The sequence below is a fragment of the Aedes aegypti genome, chromosome 3, assembly GCF_002204515.2.
Source record: "Aedes aegypti strain LVP_AGWG chromosome 3, AaegL5.0 Primary Assembly, whole genome shotgun sequence".
In the NCBI taxonomy this organism is placed as follows: Eukaryota; Metazoa; Arthropoda; class Insecta; order Diptera; family Culicidae; genus Aedes; species Aedes aegypti.
The window spans coordinates 203,213,441-203,234,375 of NC_035109.1; the positions used below are offsets into that span (position 1 = coordinate 203,213,441).

The following is a 20,935-nucleotide window of genomic DNA, read 5'->3' on the forward strand; positions in this document are numbered from 1 at the left end:
TTATTCGCATTGTTTTTAAGTTTTACTAATCATGTTGGTCAACATTTTAAGTATAAGACACTGAAACTTACGTACGATTTGTTGTTAATCAAATGTTCAATATTTGACTAAAATGATGGCTACAACATATAGAAGCTTTCAATCAGTCAATTGTTAAACAGTTAAAATCGGTTTTGTGTTAACAACGGCACTAGCGTTCTAGGGATTGTTCAAATATTACGTAACGCAACAGGGGGAGGGAGGGGGTCTGACATAGTGTTACGGTTCATACAAAAATTTAAAAATTTCCATACAAAAGCTGTTACGTGGGGGAGAGAGGGGGTCCAAAATTGGCAAATTTTGCGTTACGTAATATTTGAATGAACCCCTCCTACTAATATTTCTATTCTGTGTACTCTTCGTGCTTATTTCCATTTTCTCTGTGCCTACTTCTGGCGCCATCTGTTGCCAAAATTCAAACTACCCATTTTGCTGAGCCCCCCGTTCTGTCAAATTGATCGCGCTATCTTGAAACCGGTGCGCGTTTTCTTGCCGCCGCGAAACGGAAGTGTGAAAGTGATTTCGACTTTGATGTCTCTTTTTATTTGTGACTGTGAAAGATGCCAGGCTTGTCGGAAAAGGTTCCTATTTTTGCTTAAGAAATACCCAAGTTTTTCGTTGAAATCGCGCGTGAACCGGTAGTTTTGTGCTGAGATATTGGTTGGGTGAAGAAATTGAATGGATGCGAGGAATTGTGCAGTGTGAAATTCGTGTTTGCAAAACTAGCGGTTCACCTATATTTACACATGTGGAAGCGGATGACGGATGTTGACAGATTGTGGTCTCTTTATTTTTAGCCAATCCTAATCGACGGTCGCGGCCATCTGTTGGGCCGTTTGGCCTCGGTCATTGCCAAGCAGATCCTGAATGGCCGCAAGGTAGTGGTCGTGCGCTGCGAGGATTTGCAGCTGTCAGGACACTTCTTCCGGAACAAGATAAAGTTCTTGGCCTATCTGCGCAAACGGTGCAATGTCAATCCGGCCCGTGGCCCATTCCATTTCCGTGCCCCCAGCCGGATGCTGTGGAAGGCCGTCCGAGGAATGGTCCCACACAAGACCAAGCGAGGACACAACGCCTTGAAGCGCCTGAAGGTTTACGAGGGCATCCCATCGCCGTTTGATCGCCAGAAGCGTCTGTGTGTCCCAACGGCCATGAGACAGCTCTGCCTGCGTCCCGACAGGAAGTTCTGCGATGTCGGACGAGTTGCCCATGAAGTTGGCTGGAAGTACCGAGACGTTGTCAACAACCTGGAAGCCAAGAGGAAGATCAAGTCCCGGTTGTCGTACTTGCACTCGAAGAAGCTGAAGGTAAGTGCCAGTTGTAACAGTGGGATGAAGGTATTCGCAGATAAGTGAGATTTCGATAGGCCTCCAGAAACGGTACCCGCCTTTGGGAGTGTGCTAAACAGTTTAAGCAGGGCTAGAAGCAGGTATCTCATAAGAGACTTGGTCTTTGTTATATTGCATGTCTCTAAAAAGTTATCATTTTTAACGGAAGGTTAAGTAAAGAGTATTACACCAAAAATGATCCTTGAAATCCATTTTTTTCCTTAATCTGCTTGCAATGAGTCCTGGTGCCAATTTAAGAGGTTCCAGAGAATTATTATTATTATTTTTTTAATCAAAAATTTTGAAAGAGGGAAAACCCCTTTGAGTGATTTCTTTTTGGAAATCTTTCTCAAAGAGGCACAAAACAGGTTCCAGAGAAACCTTCAGAGACTTTTTCACTGGTTTGCAAGAAGTTTCTGCTCAGATTTCTTGAGGAAAAACTTCCGGAATTTTGCTAATGTGTTTAGATATTTCTTCTTGCATACTTTCAAGACTTCCTCCAGAAATTCGTCAAGCGGTGTTTCAAGGGATGCTTAGTGTCGTTTACCCGGAAAGTCTGGGAATTTTTCTTGAGGTCAAGGAAAAAAGTTAACCGTACTATGAGTAGTATTGGTAACTACAAGTCCATAAATCCAATTCAGCTATTCAATGGAATGTGATCTTTCTCCTAAAATGTCTAGCTAACCATCTCAACATACCTTTAGATCAGGCCTGCCCAACGTGCGGCCATCGGAAGGTTTGACGATTCTTCTAATATTTGGTCCGTCCACTTTTCAACCAACTTGAAGTTTGTACTTACCAATCGGTAATTATTTAAATTATTTTTTTTTTTGGGAACATGATTTTCTGCGTCATTCAAAATCTTTGTCTCTAATATTTTGTAGCTGATTTTCAGGTATTGTCGATTGGGTTTTAATAACGGTTAAATTTGTTCTGCAAATCAATCTAACATAAACCTCAACATTATGAGAAAAAATCAAGTTTATAAGAATAATCTTGTCAGTGTTACAACATTGTTTAATTCTGACTTTTTTTAATATTGAATTAATGAAGCTTAAACAAAATGCTAAATTTTCATCTATAATTTTTACTATATCAGTAATGTAATGTTTTCCCAGGACCCTGGAAAAAAATTTACCAACTTATGGGAGTGATATACAGTAATGACCCGATTTTGTCTACCCCTGATTTTAGCATCCCTTTTTGCCCGATTTTGTCAGCCCAGAATTTATATTCATTTTAATTAGTCTAAACACGTCTATACTGGTAATATTGGGTGCATAAAGTCAATTATAACCTTTGCCACGACTATTCAATCATCTAAAGACCGAAATTTTGAAATTTGAAATTCTTAATAATTATCCAAGAAACTTATCAATGATTACGGTACATAGAAAATGGAAGTTAAATATAATGTTTGTATTCACAAAATCATAAAACTAAGTCCTTGAGTCCTTGAAACCAGTCGAAAAATTTTTCCCGATTTAGCTCTTCCGATTTTGTCAACCCTAAATGCAGCATGGGGCTGACAAAATCGGGACAGTACTGTACAGAGAATTAGGAGTGATCACATAGCAGGATTATAAACGGAAACAGACAGGCTTTTCGCCTTGGACGGGATTGGCTATGAATTCTGGACACGATTTTCACGGATAACATGGGCATGAATCTTTCATAATCTTCAACAGGATTCCATAGAATTCTTGGTAGGATTTTCATCAAATTCAATACACAATTTTCAAAAATCTTGACAATAATTAGAATGAAATCCTGGACAGCATTCATAAAGATTTCAAAGTAGGATTTCGAAACGAATTTTAGGCGAAATTCTGAAAAAATCCTGTGCACAATTCTTGTCTCTTTTATTCACAAAAGAGAGCATCGATGAAGAGAATCGATCCTGCGACTTACGCCCTTGTTCTAGCACACGATTGATATATGAAACTGATTTTTGATTAACATCTTGCAAATTAAATAAAACTTAAATCGATCTTGTTAATGTTACAACTGCAGGGCTGTTACAACAGGCGCGAATTCCGCGATTTTCGCGGATTTGTAGCGGATTTGGCCAGCCAAGCGCGAAAATCGCGGGTGAATAAAATTCTGTCGCGAAAATAGCGAATTTCCCAAATAATGCGGCAAAAATTGCAGTTATTGCGAATCTTTTGAAATTTTTCCATTCTGCGATAGCCGCCAAGTTCTACCGCAGCTGTCAAAGTTCTACCGCAGGTTTGAGAATCATTATATCATTGAACGAAACCATGTAATCAAAGTATGCTAGTAGAGTTCAAAGTTTCGAAAAACAGCCGAAAACAACAGTCATCAGCGTGGTTTCCAAGGTATCATCGCAGCCGATCGATGATGCTTTGTGAAAGTCAGTAATGTGACTGCTGCGGTAGCTTTCTGCTCAACCGTAGAACGGAAAGTTATCTCTGAAATTGCAATATATACATACAGTCGTGATTTCATAATTAGGAAATTTCTATTTAAAACGGAAATTTCAAGTCGTCAAGAACAGTAAAGTTCAGTTAATATAGTCACTGATATCAAAAATACTGTTTAAGGAAATATTAAAAGCAGTAACATTTTATTTGTAAATCATTTTCATTTTATTTGGAGTCATTTCTCTCGAGGGTCGCTAATCAATCAAGAGATAGTTCCTCCCTCAATTCCCAATGACACTAATCTAAAATTCTATTCTATTGATGGCGATCTATGGGTTCATGACTTTAACCCTCTAATACCCAACCCCGCCTTTAGACGGGGTACACTTTGGAATTTTGTGTATTTTTTCGTAGCTCGGAAATCAAAATGATTTTATTTTCGGCTTATACCTTAACTCATAACAAGCATATAAGAAAAGTTTTTTATGACTTTTGAAACTTTTTTGTATTTTTAGAAATTGTTTGAAAAATTGCATTCTTATATAACCTACAAATGCCTGGGCTTCATTTAACGTGTAATATAAAAAATCGTACCTTTTATATTTTTCTACGATTAACCTATCACAAAAGAAGAGCCTGGTGGTATTAAAATCATTTCAAACCTGTTTTTCCGTTGGTTACACGGAAAACAAAATACGCTCCGAAAAAAAATTAAACATTTAATATTTTTAAAAATACCGTAACAATTTAAATTTTTATTATTGCCAAAAATCCACAACTAGAAAAGGCTTCAAGAAAAAATGAAAAAAGCTAGGGATGTTCAAAAATAAAAATTATAAAAATCAAAAACCAAAATTTCAAAATTTGCAAATAAAAATAAATAAATGCCCAAAACGTGTTTAGAACGATTTTAGATAACGAAAAATAATACTTAAATCGAAAAAAAAAATTGGGTATTAGAGGGTTAAGATAAACTGGAAATAAAAAAAATATACCGTTCAAATCCTGTGTGTTTGAAGGACATTTCTCTTCCGTTAAAAATCATAGAAAATGACGCTCAGTCAGACCACTCAGCACATTTGGTTTGGCTTTAAAATATTTGAAATCAGAAATGTGACAAATTTGCTGAACATGAATATAATGTGTCAAAATATTGAACCGTGTAAAAATTTGTACGGATAATATGCAGACACTTTGGCTGAGTGTTGGTGCTGCAGTCATAGTTGGTTACCCTATGAAATCTTAGGATCGATAGAAAAGTTTAAAATAATAGATAGCTCCGCAGTCAAATTAGGAGTTTGGTCAGTGAAGAATAAGTATTGTAAATCTAGAAGATACAAATTACTTGAAGTTAATGGAAAGCAGCACTAAAAATTGTATGTTTAATTAATGCCATATTTGACGTAAATTTAACTAAATAAAACCTCTTGCAGTGTAAGCTGATCACCATAAAACCATTTCACGATCTGCTTTGAAATTCAGTGCAACGGTTGAATCACCACCACAACACACCGGTTAAAAAGTTAGCACCTGGTGAAATCGCTCAAAATAAAAGTAGTCTTGCCTGGTAAATTTTTTTTCAGCAACAATGTTGTAATAAAAATGAATCATTTATAAATTTGTAATATTGAAGAAAACTTTTGCACACCGATGAATGAAGAAAAATTTAAAAAAGCATAATGCAGCTGATATCAAAACTACTATTATTTTGAGCGATTTCACCTGGTGCCTAACTGTTCAATCAAACACTTCAAAAATCTTTGAAATTTACGTCATATGTTCCCGACATATTGAAGCAAGTAAAATGACGTGAATCCAAGTCACAAATTACGTAATTTTCCGTCACAATGGACTGAATATAATTCGAATCACAAACATTTTCAATCACATTGGACGTATTTTTACAAGAATGACGTATATTTAAGTTTTATTGCCATCAAATTTATCAACGTACGTAATATTAGTTTTTATAAGTGTGCAGTACTATGACGAATTTTGTGATAATGAATTTGAAGAGATATTTAGAGTTGTCTGTCAAAATTTCATGCGTTTTGCTTATAGCAAAACAAAGTTACAGCATGCCAAAGTTGAGAATTTTGTATGAAAATCGGCTTTCACTACTATTATTCTGAACACAACTGTATCTACATTACATTTTCGATACTTTTGTGTAAAATTGTAAGGTCCGCGTAATTAAACTGAGTAGTTTACAAACCAGTTTTTATATTTTTTTTGTTAAAATTTGGAATTTCATTTGTTTTAATATTTATAAGGTCTTTGTAAAATTTCATCGAAATTGTTTTATAGGTGACTCAGATCTGCCCTGTAGAGTTGGGCATTTTGTGTCAATTGTCGAGAGAGTTGTTTTAAATGTATAGTCCAATGTACTGCCAATAACTAATGAATATTACTGAAAAAATGTAACAATTTTCGTAAACACAGAAATTTGTTAAAAATATTAAATTATCACAACAATCTTGTATTTTTCCTTCAAATTAATTGAGTATTAAGACTTGAAGTTTTATAAAAATAAAAACAGTTTTCATACAATGACTGGCATGTATTTAAAACTTATTGTTTAACTATCCTCATCTTATAAAAAAAAAAAACAATATTTTAGCAACATTATTTTTTAAAACGATATAATGGTGTTCGCCTATCCATGTAAGTATAGTTGCAAACTAGGCACTACCATTTATTGAATTGCACGATTTTTTATAAAAAATATATTGAAGTATTGATGACAAATAAACTTCGAGTGATATTGTTGAATACGATTTTCTCCAAGAAAAACTCGAATTATTGGATTTTTCCGCTGTTGCCTTTTTTTCTACCTAGTGGCGCAACTGGAGTAAATTAAATATATTTCATAAGTTAACTCCACCCTTAGTGTTGACAGAAATCCGAATACCTACCGTATTTTTGTGTTGCTCAATTGTAGATACTTTAAGATAAGGCGAAAATAATCACTTAGTACCATTTAAAACTAGTTTTTGATCAAGCACGTTTACGCATTTTTAATAATGAGTTCTAAATATGCAAATGAAACAGATTTTCTTAGGCGCGGATCAAATTCCTGAAGTCGCGATTTTCGCGGATACGATTTTAAGATTCTTGTAACAGTCCTGCAACTGTATTAAATTGATTATGAAATACTATTCCTGGGGTAAAAATATTCGATCATGTATACATTTACAGAAATCGAGCCATTTCTAGATTGTTTTGGACAAGATATTTTTGAATTGATTGCGTTAATTACTCTGCCATCTGTCTAGGTTAGTACTGGAATAATCTACAAACCGATTTGATCAAGATTATACTTTTGTTTTCGAGCAGCCAGTCTCATGTATGAATGACCAAAAATGGATGTGATAATAGTTTATGTTCGAAATTGAGTTGACACTCTGATTAGTCTAAAGCAGTGATTCCCAAAGTGGGCAAATTCGCCCCCCTGGGGCAGTCGAAATGTATTACAAACAATTCGTAAATTTTATTTCAACAACTTAAAAAACATTTAAAAAGAAGATAAAAAAGCAGAATGTGAGCCAAAACTTTTTCAGTAATAGCAGATTAGCCAGGATAATAGATTTGTTGATACAAACAAAATTGATGCATATGATAGATATTGTATGACTCTTTTATGGATATATACAAGTAGAATACACGCTTTTCGGGGTATTTTTATTGAAGCATTATGATTGATTGCTACACCGTTTCAATTTGACCAATTTTCGGTGTTCTTCTGATATTGAGCCATACTTCAACTACATACTTCATTGACGCGTAATACAAAATTACACTGTTACTTCAATAGGGCCTAACCAAAATGAGCGATTTCTTTTCATCGATCCTTTTTTCATCAATAGCTTCGCAAAACTGGATAAATCAGCAATATTTCTTGTTAATGAAACAAAATATAGTGATTCTTCATTCTTCAGCACAAAAATATGTTACGGATAGAGAATCTGCTTTCTGCAATAACGCAAAGAGTGCAACGATGAAGAGAAATTGACGATTGCAGATAAGCCCTTCTGAAAAAACAATGCTGAATTGTTTAAATTTCATACCAGGGGGGCGAAGGCCAAAAAAGTTTGGGAAACACTGGTCTAAACCTGAGACGAGACTCGCGAAGACGGTCTTCTTTTTCTGTGATTGCTGAGTTTTTTCTTATTCCACTTTGTGTTTATACCAATTATGCGCATGCTGTTCAAACTCTCACATGAACCTCTCAGCAAAAAATGATTGAGTTTGCATCACATCGAATCATAAATAGCCGTTTGAGTGAAATTTCATGCCAGGAAACGTAGCAGACATTAGAAATAATTAATCTTCTGCTTAGATTTATCAGCAACTTTAGAAAAAACTGCTCCACCTACTGAAGTTTTTAATAATAGTTTACTTTGAACACAATACTTTTCACTTTTTCAGCCATAAAAACGGTGGGCTGCATTTGACGTTTCGTGAGAGGGGAATCTGGGCTGCATATGACGTTGATAATTTTCCTCTTCGCGAGTCTCTCTCAGGTCTAAACCATGCTGAGATGATCATTCAATTATTGCTGTGTGCGTTTGAAATGCAAAAAACAAATGCGGGCACACCAAATGCGGTAAGATATTTCACAAGAAATGCGATGTCAAAGATAGATTTTTCTTGCTAGGGCGGCGGTGATTTCTGTAATCGTTGCTAGGTGTCCTTTGATTGTTTTGTGTTACCGCATTTGGAGGACGTTTTGTCAAGATTTGCAGCTCAAACGCAAACAGCAATACTTTCAGAGCAACACTGCTGTTTTGCTGTAGAACAAGTAGCCTGGATTACTTTGATCTATTCTACCCGCCAGGAGCACTACTGTTGCCTTCCGAGCAGTGCAAAATGCAAACCTAGTTTATGATTAGGAATAGCAATTTATTCTTAAGTTCTATCAAAATGTGGTCTTCAGAAAAGTTGTAGCTGAAAGGATTTCACATGAGCAGAGGTTGTTCACTTTTTCATAAAATATTATGTCGAAGAGATAGAGGCGTGAACACAAAAAGTTGGCGTTTTCCATATTAACTTCAAATGGCTTGTGCACAGTCAAATTTCTTCCGAATCATTTCAAACTTTAAGAGGATGCTATTTACCATAATATAAATCGTTTAAGCATAGGGAAGCCAACATTTCAAAATTTGCATCACTCTAATAGGCAAGCATATTATACAACCAGTGTCGTGGACTTTATCGCCAAACAATAAAAAAATGCCAGGTGACCAAAATATATACTTTGAGGATCCAAAATGTATTGGTGTGTTCAAAATAATGAAAAACAGTGCATCACAATTCAATTATTTTCGACGTTTTTTGGATCCTACATGACCGTATGGTAAAGTGACCAGACGTCCCGGATTGTGCGGGACAGTCCCGGATTTGAGCAACCTGTCCCGCATCACCAAGCGTCCCGGAAAACGTCCCGGATTGAGGAGATTACCAAAAAAACGTTGTACTTGAAACATGAACAATGAAAAGTTCTTAATTATTATATAGAAATTCAAAATTAACCTTCACATACTGGTCGGCTTTCTTCATGGAACAAGAAGATTTTAATCGAGATCTAAACAGGATTAAAAAATAAATATTTAAACAAGACTTTGTTCTTATTTTGAGCATGAGCATGAGCATAGATGACCGTACAATTCGTAGTTGCTACTCCATGATTGACCAGAGCAATCGAAGTTGCACAGGGATTTAGTGAATGGGGCTTGGGATTAGCTTACCACTCTCAATGTGCACAAATCAAGAACTCAAACTTTAAAAGTCAATAACGGCGCCGGCCACGTCCTTACGGTCATCGGGGAAGGGAAGGAATGTATAATAAACCATTGGTTTAAGAATCTTCTGCATCTCCATAGTTGTCATGGAAAGGATATTGGTTTAGTGGGATAAGGGAGTCATCTTTAGTTGATGATGCGATCCATGATATATTCACGCCTGACCGGATTATGTTGAGTGTTCATCGTTCGCCCTCACAAGAGCAAGCAACGCGACCACAGGATCAAACACTACTAACCTGAACAGGACTTTGTTCTTATTTTTACCAAATTCATGCGTGAATCTTCGGAAAATATTATTGGAATCTTAACCTAATTCTATTCGCACTTAAAATTAATTAAAATATCTGATTTCTGATCTAAATTTATTGAATCTACACATTTTCCCCTTTTATCAGAATCCTTACAAAATTCGGGTTAAATTCAAAATTTTCACAAAGTTCACAATATTTTAGCTGAAGTCATGACAAAAACAACTATATTTTCAGCTCACGGTGTGGTTCAGAATTCCCCATGACACTGCTAAGAGACCTGTTCAGAATCTACTTTTAATTTCCAATTCTCGAAAACTTATTCATATAGACTCAAGTCAAAAAAGTATACAAACTTACTTTATCGATCCTACGTGTTTCGCAGACAAAATTCTACACGTTTCGCTCTGAACCAACTCGATTTTTCACTTTTAGAACGTTTAATTTCCAATTTACAAAACGACGAAAGTAAGATTTTCAACTTTCGCAACCTAACCACTACTTTCGCCGCCCCGCTGATTTGAAAGCAAAACAAGGATGGGACTAGAGTTCCGTTGCATGGTCATATATCAGTAGTACCGATTTGATTCCTAAGATCGGTCGCATGCGTGTACTGAGTACACGCACCCTGAAAAAAGTTCGCTTTTCATACACAGCTCGAGCGAGGTGGTGTCGGCAAAGGTTGAAAACGCGACCGCTCTTGTGTTAATCAATTATGTTTGCTAAGAGGCGCGCTTTTGTTGAGATGTAAATTACTATGAAGGGAGTAAAAAGCGAGTCCTTTTCATCATAGTCGATTTTTATCAACATCTGAGGAATCAAAACAAGAACACTGTACAGAAATCGATGCTTCATTACCTATCAATGGAAATGGAGTTATGCGACATGCACTATACACTAAGGATACGGGTAATGCCACAATAGATCTAAATACTGGTCGCAGTGGCGCATCCGAACAGATAAAAAAATATGCTCATTTGTATTATCAAACATCGAAACCTAAGGGTCAAAAAAACAATACAATTTTTGTATAGTGATTTTGAATAATATAGCTCATTTGCAACAACTTCTCTTCAGGCACTTTTTTCAGGAAACGCCATTTAAACAGTTAAATTATCGAACAAAGCTGTAGAAAAAAAAGGGTTGAACCTCCCCGAGTAACACACATGTTGTAATTGTGTATTATCAACTTATATATGACTAGTTTTGTCTACTGATAGATAATACACCATTATAACATGTGTGTTGCTGGGGTCGTTTATTTAGAACGTCATGTAAAAAACATTTATTACGCATTTATTTTTGAGGTGTCCTTTATTTGGTGCGATATCTTTTTGATTTGAAGCGGGGACTACCTACAAAAAGAAATAGAACCGATGGTGCAGATGTTTTTTTTTTTCTTTTTTGACTGAGGTGACCATTCTATATTCATGTTTTACGAACAATCCGAAGATTTTACAACAAGAAGAATAAATCTGGACAAACATTTCAAACGGGCACATCGACATTGGTAAACATTGGCTTTGCAAGCCGCTGTTGAGCCCAATTCAACTCGATCACGCTCACCAATACCACTATCAGAAAGAGCTAACACCAATCTTTCTGATAGTGGGGTTAATTTGCGTAGGCGGGCTAAAAAGGGCTCAACAGCAACGTTTCTGAAAAAAGGCTCAAGACCTCTTGGGCCCTTTTCAAATGTTTGTCCAGAAAGATGCTAAATTACGGGTTAATATCGCCTCAACATTATAAAACTTGGAGTATCATGATAACCAACATGATATCTTTACGATTTAGTAGGATTGAAAGGAAATGCAATACATCAGAATTGGTGGGTTCCGAAAAAGAAATTCTATTTCCAATGTAATCAATATTCAGCAATAATTTGAGTGCCAGTTTTTACATGTAACTAAACGGACATTTTTTCGTACACATTCTGATTTGTACTAATCAACTAAACACAAACCATCCATCATGGGTCTATTTTACGTGTTTACCAATATTCGTAATTTAAAGACCTAGTTTCAGCCTTAATTATTACCAGTAATTTATTTGTATAGTGCTATAATTGCTTGCATTTGTATGTGCAATGATGCATCTGTTGAGGCAATGCATTCAAGCAAGTTCAATGCAAGTATAAAACATGCAATGCTAATCATGCATATATGTAGTTGCTTTATATGTCATGGCTTGACATTAGTCATTAAACGTGAGCGTAAACGAGAATCCTTTGGCAAGGATTAAAGGTTGACAACATAAGTAAGACAGTAGAAGGGAAACTGTAAAAAGTCGTTTTTATAATTAACTATAGAACTACTTCTCCATATATTTGACCGTTAAACAAACTATGGATGGGTCATCACTGTCGGCCCCTAATTCCTGTTTATATAAAAAATGAGATTCACGTGCATATTATTTCATTTATTTGTCGCAGTTATTAAAAAGAACCTTTGTGTAGGGCAAACGCTCCCTTAGTGGAGGTAGCTCCAATAGTGGAGGTAGTGTGTTTTGGCATGTTTCGTACTAATAAATGATTATGTGATATTTGTTTATGATGCACGATGCGAAAATGATACGAGTAATCGAATAATATAAGGTACCGTGGGGCAAGTGGGTAATGGAATTCGCATAGTTGAGGTTCTTCAAATTCTAGAGACTTAAAATTGAAACAAATGAGGTCGTGTATATTTTTTAGCTTTACTCCCACCAAATATAAGCAGCATGCTAAAATTGATTTTTATGAAAAATTGAAGAAAAAAATACAGAAAAAGTTTTTGAAAAATGTCTCCTTACTTTTCACTTGCCCCAAAAGTGGGGCAAGTGAAAAGTTTACCGTTTTGAACAATAAATTCAAAAACAAACAGTTATATTCACGATTTCTATTAGCTTTAACATTTGTTAAGGCTTCCCAATAACAAAACAATAACATAAGTAACATGTAAACAAAGAAAATGTTATTCTTTTCACTTGAATTTTCTTCTGTTCAGAGATGATTCGACAACATTATAACTGCAACATTTCCAATGTTAGTTCTTACATTATAGGACAGCATTTGCATTTCTACTCTGTAGAATTTCCACCGCTCGTTATTTGTTTTTGAGAATGTCGGATATGACGTCGGATAACTCTTCGGGAGAAATCAAACAGAATCCGTTAATAACGTATTTAGAATCTTTTTTATGTGGATAGACCTATACCCCATTTTTATGTTTTGAACTAGCTTTACATAGACATTCCACGAGATTTCCGTGTGTTCTCTAATATTGTAGCTTTTCAGTCAACGTCTTCCTTTTAATTGGTTGCCCGAAGTAGACATATTAATATTGTAATGTTTGGCAACATTTTTTAGAGAAGTTCCATGATTTCTAATAGCTTTTAACGCTTGAGTATAGTGTTTCTTGAATTATCAGCACGTTATGTTTTTCTATGATAATTGCGAACCATGTTTACTTATGGCTACTTAAAGAGAAAACACAAATTCAATATCTAATGATAAACTTTTCACTTGCCCCACCTGATAAGAAAATTGACGGTGTTTAAATTTAGTTATTTTTAGGTCTACGTTGAATTAATTCTAAAACTTTTTTTATTGCAGTTTGAAACTGTCACAGAGGACAACTAAGAAATGGTACAGGAAATTATTTTCCGCAACTTTTTTCCACTGAAAATATTAAAATAAGATTGTACGCCGCCAACTTGTTACGGAGTAACAGTTGACAGGTTAACAATTTTTCGCTCTATTATGCAATAATGGCTGAAAAATCTCAGAAATCTCTTACCTATCGTAATGTTCTCAATGGCCTCAATGGTTTACGCATGAGTTTAAAACGTTAATTCACATATTCAGTAAAATATATCAATTGTTTTCACTTACCCCATTTACCCACTTGCCCCGCGGTACCTTACATGAATTTTAACGGTAAAACTATTTAAAACAATTATTTTGCTTAATTTCTTTGCTCCTTTGCACCTACAGTGGTGTATCAGTACCCATAGTGGAGGGTCCCATAAGAAATCAATGGTTTGCGCCACTAAAGGAACCATTCTTAAAACATACCTCCACTAAAGGAACAGTGTTCCGGGTCTACCCCGTTTGGCATAATGCCATTTGGCATAATGCCGTTTGGCATACAGTCGTTTGGCATAAAGTCGTTTGGCATAATAGTCGTTTGGCATAACAGTCGTTTGGCATAATAGTCATTTGGCATAATGGTCGTTTGGCATAATTTGATAAAGGAAGATACTGCAGTGGTACAGTAATATGCCGTAACATAAGATGCGTCATCAAATTCCATGTTCCTTTTTTTTCAAATGACATGGAATAACTTAGGCGTTGGATATATTTTTGTTAAGGTGAAGATGAATCGAAGCCAAACTTCCAATTTTCAAGAGCACGGATCTAGAGAACCGAACACCCATTTGATATGAAAACTTAATGAATTGGTCACCACCAGCTAGTGATCAATCGATTAAGTTTTCAGCCTGAACGGATGTTCGGTTCTTCAAATCCGTGCTCTTGAAAATTTGAGGTTTGGCTTCGATTCATCTTCACCTTAAAAATGCACCATAATATCCCGGGCTTAATGACCCCGGAAGTCATGTATGATGAAATTCCAAAAGAGCTTTATTGGATATTGGTTTCCTTGAAAAATGATGATTAGAAGTATGTCCTATCACTAACTGATAACGGAATGTACGATCGTGAATTTGATCAAATTCAATGTTTTTCACAATTATGCCAAACGGCTATTATGCCAAATGGCGATTATGCCAAACGACCGTTATGCCAAATGGCATTATGCCAAACAGCTATTATGCCAAACGACTGTATGCCAAACGGCATTATGCCATACGGCATTATGCCAAACGGGGTAGACCCCAGTGTTCCTATTATTGGTGCAAGGCTTTTTGCAGGGAAATTTCAAATGAATCGTGATTTTTATACATTTGAGTGATTTGAGATCTATCGAATGATACATTAAAATCATATATTTCATGGTTTTATCACCATGTTTTAGCAGTTTTCCCTTAGGTGCACCACTAATGGTACATTTGCCCTATTTCAACATTAAAAATGTCGACGCACTGATAGATACTTTGTCTAAATTGCATGCAGATCCCACTACCAACTTCATCCTGTGAATACCATGGAGTGCAGTGCTATACACGGTCTCTAGTAGCAATGGACGTCCCACTTACATTCCATCCCTTCCCCGATGACCGTAAGGACGTGGCCAGCGCCGTTATTGACATTATTAAATTTGAAGTTCTCGTAATTGTACATTGAAGATAGTATGCTACTCCCAAACTGCATCTGTTGGTTCCTTGTACTATTTTGATTATTCCGGTCAATCACGGAGTATTTCTTCTTCTTCTTGGCATTACGTCCTCACTGGGACAGAGCCTGCTTCTCAGCTTCAGTTATTAACAAAGGTTCCATTTTTCCTATTCGTATCTCGTATGGCAGGTACGATGATACTCTATGCCCAGGAAAGTCTAAGAAATTGCCATTACGAAAAGATTCTGGACCGACCGGGAATCGAACCCAGGCAGCTTCAGCATGGCGCTTTGCTTTGAAGCCGCGGACTCTAACCACTCGGCTAAGGAAATTTAATGATTTTGATTGTCTTCCACAGTTAGGGTTTATTCACAAATTTCATAACGCCAAATATGACCATTTCTGACACCCACCCACTCCCTGGTAACACATTTTGTAAGAATATTTATTTAATTTTGTATAACCTATAACATTTTCACTCACCCACCCCCTTCAACTTATGAAATTTGTGAATGGGCCCTTAGAGTTTATATGAGTGGTATGAGAAAATTAGATTCATTTGATACAGCTGAAAAATTGTAGGGAGTGGGGTGGCATTGTTCTACATAAGGTACCGTGGGGCAAGTGGGTAATGGAATTCGCATAGTTGAGATTCTTCCAATTCTAGAGACTTTAAATTGAAACAAATGAGGTTGTGTATATTTTTTAGCTTGACTCCCACCATATATAAGCAGCATGCTGAAATTGATTTTTATGAAAAATTGAAGAAAAAAATACAGAAAAAGTTTTTGAAAAATGTCTCCTTACTTTTCACTTGCCCCAAAAGTGGGGCAAGTGAAAAGTTTACCGTTTTGAACAATAAATTCAAAAACAAACAGTTATATTCACGATTTCTATTAGCTTCAACACTTGTTAAGGCTTCCCAATGAACAATAACATAAGTAACATGTAAACAAAGAAATTTCACATCAATTTTCTTCTGTTCAGTTATGTTATTTGAAATGATTCGACAACATTATAACTGCAACATTTCCAATGTTAGTTCTTACATTATAAGACAGCAATTGTATTTCTGCTCTGTAGAATTTCCACTGCTCGTTATTTGTTTTTAAGAAAGTCGGATATGCCGTCGGATAACTCTTCGGGAGAAATCAAACGAAATCCTTCAATAACGTATTTAGGGTCTTTTTTATGTGGATAGACATATACCCCATTTTTATGTTTTGAATTAGCTTTACATAGACATTCCATGAGATTTCCGTGTGTTCTCTAATATTGCAACTTTTCAGTCAACGTCTTCCTTTTAATTGGCTGCCCGAAGTAGACATATTGATATTGTAATGTTTGGCAACATCTTTTAGAGAATTTCCATGATTTCTAATAGCTTTTAACGCTTGAGTATAGTGTTTCTAGAATTATCAGCACGTTATGTTTTACTATGATAATTGCGAACCATGTTTACTTATGGCTACTTGAAGAGAAAACACAAATTCAATCTCTAATGATAAACTTTTCACTTGCCCCACCTGATAAGAAAATTGACGGTGTTCAAATTTAGTTATTTTTAGGTCTACGTCGAATTAATTCTAAAACTTTTTTTATTGCAGTTTGAAACTGTCACAGAGGACAACTAAGAAGTGGTACAGGAAATTATTTTACGCAACTTTTTTCCACAGAAAATATTAAAACAAGATTGTACGCCGCCAACTTGTTACGGAGTAACAGTTGACAGATTAACAATTTTTCACTCTATAATGCAATAATGGCTGAAAAACCTCAGAAATCTCTTACCTATTGTAATGTTCTCAATGACCTCAAAGGTTTACGCATGAGTTTAAAACGTTAATTCACATATTCTGTAAAATATATCAATTGTTTTCACTTACACCATTTACCCACTTACCCCGCGGTACCTTACATAAATGGATTCTGTTTTGAACTTTTACTGAATTATTTTTTACTATCTGGGTTCAAACATTGAAAACAATTTCCGGAATTCATGTTTCTTTTTCCTCTCTCTTTACAGAAACTGACATGGAAGGCACGCACCGCCGTTGCCGACAAGGTCAAGGACCAGGATGCCGTTCTCCGGAAATACGGATACCTCACCTCCGAATTTGAGAAGAAGTGGAGTCGACCTGTTCTCAACGCGCAGCCAGCCAAGCCAGGAAAGAAGAAGCGTCAGGCCGCTGCTGGTAGCAACTGAAAAATCAAGTCTTGCTGCGATATTTAAGGCAAACATCTAATAAATTTCAAACACAAGTTACTCGTTGCGGTCGTTTTTTACATTATTTGATAGAGAAAAAAAAAACATATTTATGGGGGGACGATCCGTCATCAATTTCTAAAAGCATTTTTTTTTGTTCCAAATAAGCAGAGTTTGAATGAAAATGTGTTTACTGTATACTATTCTTTACGCAAAATACAGTAAATTAAATTCGTTTTCAGCAGAATAGATAAGTCAGGCTCGGGCTGCAAATCTCTTATATAAAAATATCTATGTTTTTCAGAGAATACATTTCAGTTTTGAATCCAGATTTTGTACCTTCTGAATCTTTCCCACTAACAAAAACTTCTTCCTGTTTCAACCAGGATTGAAGTATATTCGGTCTTTAGCGTCTTTAGTAACAATTGTTTTCACACTTACAGAGATCGTAGCAAGCCGCGCAAGTGTTTTTCTGTCACGTGTTTGCCCGATTTCGCGTAATTTACATTTCGGCTACGAACTTGCGTGCTTTATTTGCTTTCCGGAACAATAGACCTATGCACGGGTTCACTATCTGACGTTTTAGCGGTGCCGTGTTATTTACGTGACCATGGCAATAGGCCAGGAGAAGTGGATGAACTTGTCATTCATTTTTCTGTCAAATCTCATACAAAATCTACTTTTTCTTTGACAGAAATTCACTCTAGGTGAACCACTTCCCCTGGCCTATGAGTGAATTCGGCACCGCTCAAACGTCAAATTAGTGAACTCGTGCATTGGTCCATAATAGGCCAGGGGAAGTGGTTCACCTAGAGTGAATTTCTGTCAAAGAAAAAGTAGATTTTGTATGAGATTTGACAGAAAATGAATGACAAGTTCATCCACTTCTCCTGGCCTATGTGTTGGACAGGCGATCATTGACACACGAGCCATAATTTCATCCCATTCATCCGCCTGCATTCATACAACACACATGATATTTATCGTTCGTGGAAGATGACGAACCATAGGCCAGGGGAAGTGGTTCACCTAGAGTGAATTTCTGTCAAAGAAAAAGTAGATTTTGTATGAGATTTGACAGAAAAATGAATGACAAGTTCATCCACTTCTCCTGGCCTATGAACGAAAACAAGACAGACACACACCACCGCCGATCACTGTGTGTGTCAACACTTGTAACATTTACTGATCCACTTTCATTCTGATCAAGAAACAGAGGTGAATTTTTTTTTTTTCTGTGCTATTGCGTAGTATGCACCTGAAACGTAAAGCGCTCAAGTAAAATTTCTCCTTTTTACCAAAGTAATTTTGACAGCCGATCCAATATGAGCGAAATGTCATTTTTACTTGCGGAATAATTGAGCGGCACATTTTTCCGTACGGAAAAGTGACAGCTCCATTTGATTTGTACAGCAGGCGTTACCTATGTTATGAAATCAGCTCTACTTTTCAGCAGCGTACAGCTCAAGTAATTTCGGTGGCGGAATCATTCCTTGACTGTTTCTTGTCCTATCCTTTTGCACAGTACTTATGATCAGCGTACCGGCCATATGTTAGCAATCAAAGGGTTGTTCAATGGTCCAATAGATTATATTTATCTGTGGTTGTTAAATGCAATTTTATGCAAAACATAAATCAGTCGAATGGCTCGATACACACGCTAAACTTGCTACGCTCAAAAATGAGTGCCGAGTACACAAAATCGGCCTCTTTTCATGCTGCACAGATTCTGTGCAAAGGGGGGGGGGGGGGGGGGAGATTTTTTCATTTGAATAGCCGAAGCGGAAGCAAATGGGAAAACAACTCTCACATTTGCGACCATTTTGGGGCCGTCCATAAATGACGTAGCATTTTTTTCACTGATTTTTACACCCCCTCCCCCCTCGTAGCATTTCATCACAAATGCTGGTACTCCCCCTTGGAAAATACGTAGCATAGCAAGCACCCCCCCCCCCCACCCTCTATATATTTTTTTATTTGTTTTCCTTAGTGACTGAGTTGAAACAATAAAATGGAATTTTGAAGTTCAATACAAAGTTTGATATTAATTACTGACTGAAACGTAAGGATAATTTAATCTAACAGTTTGATATACAGAAGCGTTTTAAACAGTTTTAAATAAACATTTTCCTGTTTAAGTTACATAATTTTGGTTTCCGGTTTCATATAAGCTAAATTTTGCTGATGTTACCATGAAAAACAATTTTTCCATAGAAAATGTGTGATTAGATTGATCAAACTAGTTACTGTCGGTGCAATATATTTTAATATTTTATAACATTGTACAGAAATTTCGTTTTATTACAGGATTGTTTTCTATAATTATTCGTTTTAGAAAATAGATTTCAATGAAAATGATCAACGAAATATATTAATTTGAAATGAATTATCGTCATTATTATCCAAATTCAAACCCATTTGGCAATCAGTGGCCAGATATATAAAAGATTACACTTGAAGTATTTGGAATGTTAAGAAATTTTAGCGATTATCATACAAATTATTCATATCCATTATTAATTCAGTTGAACTTCATTATCGTTTTCATACTGAAATAATTTTACACAACCTATAATGAAACAGTTAAATAATAAAAATTCTTCAAATTACCGAGTTATTAAGAAAATTCAATGATAGGGCAATTTCGATAACACTCGAATCTGTTGTTCTCATTATTATTCAGGCTATTTCATCAAGAGATATCAATACTCAAATCAAATCGATGAGTTGATTGGGAGGAGATCTCCTGCAACATCGAATGCATAATTCACGGAATAAATATCTTGTTTTAATGTAATATTTGCCAAAAAGAGCATATTTTATTCTTTTGAAGAAATAAAGCCCCAACAAAAAAAAACGAATAAAACAAAAACGGCTGACTTTATGTCTTGTTAACAAAAGGCAAAACAATGTACTCCAAGTAGTTAAAGCATTGATTTTTAATTAATTTATCAAACTTTTATTTTGTTTATTTATAAACTTATTAATTAAGAAACGAATATAATATAATATTTACATAATTATTGAAAGCTTCAAAACATCTTGTTTGATTGCAGAAGATCTAAAATTTCATAGATATTTTTTTATTCTTGTCATATGAGTGAATGCTCATTGTATAACCCAAGTTTACACGTCAAAAAAATTAAAGTTTAAAAAAAAAATTGCATGCCATCTTTTTCAGCGCCTCTCTTTTTACCGACTTGATTCAAAATGCTACGTCCACTTGTTAGGACCCCTCCCTCCCCCTCGTCACACTTCGTCACAAATTTGTGAAACCCCCCCTCCCCCCTAAAAGCTACGTCATTTATGGACGACCCCTTTCCGACTTTTTGCCAGAAAAAAATCCCGAAAAACTGTCTTAGCGTGAGCGGTGTTTTGTGAACTTTTTTTTCTCGAATCTTCGTAGGCAGTTTATTTGAAATCTGTTTAAATTAATGACGGGCATGTGCAGCTGATGCAGAAAGTTGCCATTAATTTTGCACGTATTTTTCGTGGATTGTAGATGGGCACCAGTTAATTATTTGTCATGGGAGATCAGTGTTTTGTTACCATAGTCTTAGGCTTTTTAAGTGTTCAATCGGTAAAATTGTTAGCACACTTAACCCGTATAGGCCTGAGTGAAAGAAACAATACTAAAACCCTCTTCGCTCA

General features: G+C 35.8%; 1 protein-coding gene across 1 annotated transcript; it reads left to right on the top strand.

Moving 5' to 3' along the window:
* The first annotated feature begins 509 nt into the window (after positions 1–509).
* Positions 510–17,344, top strand: LOC110677764 (60S ribosomal protein L13a-like). Its single transcript, XM_021849118.1, has 3 exons — positions 510–620; positions 837–1,346; positions 17,105–17,344. Exons 1-3 carry the CDS (start codon positions 600–602, stop codon positions 17,282–17,284), a joined length of 711 nt encoding a protein of 236 aa, XP_021704810.1. The 5' UTR covers positions 510–599; the 3' UTR covers positions 17,285–17,344.
* Positions 17,345–20,935: the final 3,591 nt, after the last annotated feature.